Below are 7,666 nucleotides of genomic sequence, written 5' to 3'. Positions count from 1 at the left end.
AGGAACGCTATGACAAACCTAGACAGCGTATTAAAAAGCAGAGACATTACTTTGCTGACAAAGGTCCATATAATCAATGCTGTGGTTTTTCCAGTAGTCGTGTACAAATGTGAGATTTGGACCATAAAGAAGGCTGAACACAGAAGAATTGATGCTTTCGAACTGTGGTACTGATGAAGACTCTTGAGAGTCCCTTGGACTGCAAGATCAAACCAGTCAATCCTAAAAAAAAATCAACCCTAAATATTCATTAGAAGGACTGTTGCTGAAGCTGAAGCTCCAGTACTTTGGCCACCTGATGCAAAGAGCTGACTCATTGGAAAAGACCCTAATGCTGGGAAAGACTGAAGGCAAAGCAGAAGGGGGCGACAGAGGATGAGATAGTTAGACAGCATCACCAATTCAATGGACACGAATTTGAGCAAACTCTGCAAGAGAACGAGGACAGGAAAGCCTAGCGTTTTGCATTCCATGGGATCAGAAAGAGTTGGACATGACTTAGCCACTGAACAAGAACAGCAAAATTCTCTTGGGAGGCAAGTCTCCTGTTGAGTCGTGTGTCCTATTTGGTACATCTTCAGTTTTAAGAAGACGAATGACTCTCCCTGGAGCTCAGCTGTTTATGAAAGTGTACAGTCTGGCCTTAATTGGCCTTGCAGGTTATCAGTGTGGGTAATTTTCCTCTCTTGGCCATTCCTTGCTCATGTATGGATGTGAGAGTTGGACCATAAAGAAAGCTGAGCACCGAAGAATTGATACTTTTGAACTGTGGTGTTAGAGAAGACTCTTGAGAGTCCCTTGGACTGCAAGGAGATCAATCAATCGTAAAGGAAATCAATCCTGAATATTCATTGGAAGGACTGATGCTGAAGCTGAAGCTCCAATACTTTGGCCACCTGATGCGAAGAACTAACTCATTGGAAAAGACCCTAATGCTGAGAAAGACTGAAGGCAGGAGGAGAAGGGGATGATAAAGGATGAGATGATTGGATGGCATCACCAACCTGATGGGCATGAATTTGAGCAAGCTCCAGGAGTTGGTGATGGACAGGGAAGCCTGGCATGCTGCAGTCCCTGGGGTCACAAAGAGTTGAACATGACTGAGCAACTGAACTGAACTGCTTATTAAAGATGAAGTTCTTTGAAAGCTGTGTGCTGCTTGGCCTCTTCCAGTTGTTTAGGCTTGGTATTCTGTTTTATCCTCAGATTAAACTAGGCCAACTTCGAGCTATTGAGTTGGCCAAAAAGGTCATTTGGGTTTTCTGTAAGATGTTATGGGAATTCCCAAATGAACTTTTTGGTCAACCCAATACATTCCTAGACCACCTTATTTTAATTTAGCCACTCTACACAGACACACACACATACTTAGTACTCATTGACAAAGCTATATAAAATAAGCAATTATATGACACTCCTTATCATCATTTTATACAAATATCTTTGAGGACCCAGAGGAAACATCCCTAAAATCTTAGTATTAAGAAGATCTGGGATTCTCCTGGTTCATTTTATGGACACTATAAACCATTATAACAGTGCTTTGTGTTTAGTTTTATCTGTGAGAAATCTTAGGGATATGTCTGTAATCCTCTCCCAGCAAGCACATAAAACCTTAGGACATGCACTTTTTAGTATTTCTATCCTGGCTGCTTTTTATTGTTTTTTCCTTTGCTTATTTCTCCTTTGGCCTACAAGATTTTTAAAAAGATTTTTTCCTTTTTAAAATCTTGTACTTTGTAAAACTGCTTCAACTTTGTTTTAGAATGAGGCAAATGTAGAGAAATTAAGTACAATATTCATGATTTACCATTTGTTACAAACATATTGTCAATTTGCTTTTAGATTTCATTTTAAATTTCCTATCCTGTATGAAGTCAGATCTTTTACTGCTTTGTGATTGTCATGGAGTGAATCATTGCTGCGAATTTGAAGATCCCTTGGCTGCCATATTTTCACCCCAGAGTTAACATGACTGATTCAGTATAAATCTTTTTTTAAAAATTGGAGTATAGTTGCTTTAAAAATATGTCCGTTTTTGCTATACAGCAAAGTGAATTTCAGCCAGATGTATACATATATCCCCTCTTTTTTGGATTTCCTTCCCTAAGCACTGGGTAGAGTTCCCTGTGCTATACAGTAGGTTCTCATTAGTTATCTATTTATACACAGGAGTATATGTATGTGAATCCCAATCTCCCAGTCCATCCCACCACCCCACCACCTCCCACTTTGGTATCCATACTTTTGTTCTCTACGTCTGTGTCTCTATTTCTGCTTTGCAAAGAAGATCATCGGTACCATTTTTCTAGATTCTACATCTGTGTGTTAATATATTTTTCTCTTTCTGACTTCCTTCACTCTGTATGACCGTCTCTAGGTCCATCCACCTCTCTGCATATGGCACTATTTTGTTCCTTTTTATGGCTGTTTAATATTCTATTGTATATGCAGCATAAATCTAAGAGCTTAGAGGAAGCAGAGGTTGCTTACTGACCCTCTTAATTCTTCAAGGGGCCCATTTTTTCGGCTTACTAAATTTAAATTTCAAGTACCACATTTAAACAGGTAGGCAGTTATATGTCAGCATAACAGTGGTTGGCCCATAAGGCCTGGGAAATGCCTAGCACTGAACCTGGTCCTTCACAAGACAGGCGTTCAACAAGAATTTGGTGACTTAAATTTACTTGCGGTTTTTGTGTTTGGATCTAGAAGCATTTGTCTGCCCCGGTGGTCTGGGACTCGGTTGGGGAATGCAATCTGCTACTGTCTGCAATGACTTGACATCAGTGACACTTTCTGCTTTACTTTTCTCTTTCAGAATATGATCGATTGGGCTTCCTCCTGAAGTTGGATTCTAAATTGTGAGTAGAATGACCCAGTTTCTTGACTTTGTGATAGAGATCTGTGAGAGCTGGAGGCCGGCCTCAAGGGGCCAGCTCTCATCACTCCTGGGGCGTCTGTCCTCCGTCTGTCCGCTGAAGCTTAGAGCATGTTACAGTCTGTGGGTGCAAATATAAGGCCTTAGATTTGGCTGGCACAGGGAGCTGATTACAGAAGGAGCGTGCACCTCCCCCCACCACACCCCACTGGAGTTTGAAGGACAAGGAGGAAAGGCTTCAGCTGCAGAGTGGAGGCTGACTAAACCACGGCAGGAGACAGTGCAAAGCTTTCAAGACGCTTCGCAGCCAGGCATGCAAAGCCTTCTGTGCTCAGGTTTCCTCCCGGCTTTAACTCCTGTCTCTCTCCAACAGGTAGATCCTGGCTTTCCCTCTATCCTTGTATATGTTTATTATCCATGTCTCAAATCCCCTTTCCTTGTTTGTCCACTAGGAAAACTTAAGAACCACCTCCTTCCTATACAGAATTAGTTATCTCTTCCTCCGCTTCCTGTGAATTTTCTACCTCTGACACCCATCATTTCATTATACTATAATTAAGTGTAATAGTTATTCATTTATCAAGAGTGCAGGCTCAGAGCCAGGCCGTGCTTGATTCAAATCCCAGACTGCCATTTACTTTCTTTGTGATTTAGGGCTGACCACTTAACCACTCCGAGCCTCAGTTTCACCTGTAACACAAGGACCTCACAGGGTTGTAAGAACTGTACAGAAATGGTGAATTTACAGGGATTTTCAAATAAGTATCTCATTCTTTCAGAATCCTTCCCTATTCTGGCCCTCTCGGCCTCCTGAGCACCAGGGCAGCGCCAGCATATGGTTGTTAGGTGCTAAGTCAACACTGAACACATGGCTGCATGGCTGGCTGCATGGCTGCATGATGACAGGTGCCTGTGTGCCTCCCTCATTAGACTGGCTGCCTGGAGACTGGGCTGTACCCCTCTGTTCATGCCCTGTCCAGGACCCCCTCACATGGCCGGTGTGCAGTAAAGTGTTGCAGAACTGTCTGTGGCTCCTTGCTGTGGTTAGTCATCTTCATATACCCTTGCCCCTGTCCTGTACCAGACAGATGAGAAAGATCAGAATTGAGTCTCCTTTCTTTCCTCTCCTGCTTGAGGCCTTGACCACAGCTGCTTCTGATGGTGATGGCTGCACCCACATGCAAGACACCAGCCCAGAGTTATTTGGCTTTCCCACTGAATGGTCTGGCATGTAGCCCCTTTTCCTGGCATCTGGCCTCTTGGCTCTGGTGCCCCACACCATGAGCTCAGGTGCTGCAGTTCTGCCAGCTTTTATACATCATGGAGGCAGCCACAAGGGAAGAGTGGTCTGTTCTGTCTACCAAGCTAGTGTACAGTTGTCAGCCGCATGTTACCATCCAGGGAATGGGGCTTGATAATGCTAGGAATCTATAGGCTTCACCCTTAGAAAATCCTTAATTTAGTGCTCTGGGCAAAAAACAAATCAAGCATAAGCTATAAGCAAGTGAAATGCCCTCAGAACGGAAGAGATGTAGTAATTTACCAAGTCACATCACACTGATGAACAAAAGACGTGGTATCCAGGACATGTTAACTATAGTGTCTAAGCTGTCTTCAGCAGTGTGAGAAGGGGGAATCGGAGGACACTTGGCCTGCTGTTCTGACAGTTGGGTGGTACGTGGTAGGCTCTTGTACAGCTTCTTTTTGTGTACCAGGCCGGTTCTATAAACCATTTGAGTCAACTTGGTCTTTAGCCTGGGGAATTGGCTTGGCTTCATTAAATTTACCTCAGAGGTCAAGGTACAAGCTCCAGCTTTCCTGCCTTGTACTGAAAAGGCCTTTCTAATCCAAGGTTATCTTCAGAACAAAATACAGACACATGGGAAAGGTTTTTATCTGTTCCAGGGAGAAGTTTCCAGGTTAAGGATTCTGGTTTTCAGAGGTAATTCCTTGGAAATATCCAGACCTCCCCTTACGAAGTCTTTCTCCGCTGTGTTGTGTTCTATTTCTGATGCGTAGGAAAGGACCTACGCTTGGATCAGAACTGGATTTGAATTCCACCCCTTCTGCTTAGGATTATATAACCTTAGATAATTCATTTTTGCACTATGAATCACAATTTTCCCTTATCAAAAACATGAATAATAATACCCATTTCCTCAGGTTTTTATGAAGAATAAAAAAGAGTTCTATGAGTAAATATGCAAATGTAGAAATTTCTTATTTATCTTGATTGGATTCATTTAGCTTCTATCCCATAAGAATTCATGTGTTCTGGAAATTTTTCAGCCATTATCTTCTTTAAATATTGCCTCTGCCCAATTGTCTCTCTCTCTACTCCTCTTCTTAAACTCTGATTAAGTGGTAGACTTTCTCATTCTCACCTCTAGGTCTACTAACTTTCCATCTTTTGATCCTTTCTGCATTGAACTGGAATGCCAAAGGATTCAACATAAGGATAAACTAGAACTAAAACTGTACCCCTAAGCCAGGACTGCAGGAGAGGCTGCCTGCCGGGGACCAGCCCCGGCTGATCCAGGGTATTCGAAGGAGAGGCGGCGTAGGCGAAGATCAGGAAACAATTGCTTAATTAAACGTTAATTAAGGATATAAAGAGTAATAGAATGAGGATAGCTCAGTGAGGAAATTCAGTGGAGAAAAGAGGCTGAAATAAGGATAGCTCAGTGAGGAAATTCAGTGTAGAAAAGAGGCTGAATAATTCAGCCAGAAGGTAAGAGAAAGAACGACATGGTGAGACCAAGTTTCGGTGAACAAGGCCCGCACTTTATTTTCCAAAGTAGTTTTTATACCTTAAGTTATGCATAGAGGATAATGGGGGAAGGGGTAGAGTCATGCAGCAAGCCAGGCTTTCTTCCTGCAGACTTATCATATGCAAAAGCTTAGGTGATTTGCATCATCTTCTGGCCCGGAGGCCTGTTAACATTTTAAGACCTTTTCTTCAGAAAACTTATTTTTCTCTAAAGGTGATTGGTCAGGAGCCACCCTCCAAAAGCATTAGATAAAGTTGCATTCCTACAGAGCAAAGGTGTGGTGGGCTATAACAATAAAAAGAATTAACTCAAGGGTCCCAGGTTACAAACATTAAAGCTACTACTTATACCAATTATATTAATCAATACACTGCCAGGGACACAGCAGGTAAGGGATATGGAAACTTAGCAGCAAACATTGGCCCAACAAGTGAAAATCCCTTCACCAATACAATTTCTAATCAATCTTTTAACTACTCAAAAGAATCTGTATTTAGACAGTTTAGAACATCTCCTGCCTCTCACAGTTGGGAGGCTCTGAACAATCACATGTGGCCGGAAAAACCTATTCAGGCAGGCTAGAGGATTTCCAAAGGAGTTTGTAGGTTAAACACTGTCACACCCAGGAATTATTAACTGGAACTGTAAGCTAACTCTTTTTTCAGAGAGAGGTAGTGGGGGACAGCCCCCCCGTAAAGTCAGAGGTGTAGGTGAGAGCACAAAGCAGAAAGTAGGCAGACTCTGGTTTTGGGTGTAAATGCTTGAGAATTTCCAGGGGGACTCCTGAAGCTCGATCCCGCCTTTGCGTATGCCGAGCCTCCTTCCTCATGACCTTTGTCATGGGCGGGGTTCCTCACGCTGGCTCCCGGCAGTGATAGAATTCCAGTTGAGCTATTCCAGATCCTGAAAGATGATGCTGTGGAAAGTGCTGCACTCAATATGCAATATGCAATATGCACTCAATATGCAATATGCCGGCTCCCGGCAGCTGCCAGAGCTCTAAGTGGATTAGGGCAATAAGTCAATAAAGAGGAAACAGTTGATATTCACAGCCTGGGCTCTCATACTCAGTTGGTCCACAGAACCTCAAGCTGTGAACTCTGTCTAAGGTACTCCAAACTGGCCATGCCTCCAAGCATGATAAAAGCAAATGCAATTCCTCTCTGGAGGAAGACATGAATTTCTCATGAATAACTTTTCAAGGAAATGAACGGCTCACAGGAAAAAATAACTAAGCACACAAGGAAATAACACTTCTTTAGAGAGAACCATGAACAACAACAGATGACAGAGGGGGACCCACAAAGACTTCCGAAATTGGAGTTATCAGACACAGTTTATAAAGTAATTAGATACTCTGTATTTAAGGAAATAAAGATAAGATTGAACGATACATGTAATAGGGGCTTCCCAGGTGGTCAATGGTAAAGAATCTGCCTGCCAATGCCAGAGACACAGGACAACAGGTTCGATCCCTGGGTTGGGACAGTCCCTTGGAGAAGGAAATGGCAACCTGCTCCAATATTCTTACCTGGAAAAATTCCATACATGGAGGAGCCTGGCAGGCTACAGTCCATGGGGTTGGAAAGATTTGGACATGACTGAGCAATTGAGCACAAGCATTCATACATGTAATACGGAACTATAAAAAGCAAAGTATTAGATTAGAAAGACAGAATTGAAAAATACAGTGACCAAAATGAAAACCTCAGTAGATGTATTTAGCAGCAGGTTCATTTCAGTGCAGTCACTCAGTCACGTCCGACTCTTTGCAACCCTATGAATCGCAGCACGCCAGGCCTCCCTGTCCATCACCAACTCCAGGAGTTCATTCAAACTCATGTCCATCGAGTCGGTGATGCCATCCAGCCATCTTATCCTCTGTTGTCCCCTTCTCCTCCTGCCCCCAATCCCTCCCAGCATCAGAGTCTTTTCCAATGAGTCAACTCTTCACATGAGGTGGCCAAAGTATTGGAATTTCAGCCTCAGCATCAGTCCTTCCAATGAACACCCA

At 43.0% G+C, this 7,666-nt stretch overlaps 1 protein-coding gene across 5 annotated transcripts in view; it reads left to right on the top strand.

Annotated features, from left to right (window-relative positions):
• Positions 1-7,666, top strand: part of ST3GAL3 (ST3 beta-galactoside alpha-2,3-sialyltransferase 3) — a 216,512-nt gene that overhangs the window by 111,012 nt on the left and 97,834 nt on the right. For all 5 annotated transcript variants that reach the window (XM_010862603.1, XM_010862601.1, XM_010862602.1 and 2 more), the window contains exon 4: positions 2,822-2,864. In XM_010862603.1, coding sequence (XP_010860905.1) covers positions 2,822-2,864 — 43 coding nt within the window. The remainder of the gene's footprint in view (positions 1-2,821; positions 2,865-7,666) is intronic.

The sequence above is a fragment of the Bison bison genome, unplaced genomic scaffold (genome assembly GCF_000754665.1).
Source record: "Bison bison bison isolate TAMUID 2011002044 unplaced genomic scaffold, Bison_UMD1.0 scf7180017864484, whole genome shotgun sequence".
Taxonomy (NCBI): Eukaryota; Metazoa; Chordata; class Mammalia; order Artiodactyla; family Bovidae; genus Bison; species Bison bison.
This window is presented reverse-complemented; position numbering and strand designations above follow the sequence as displayed.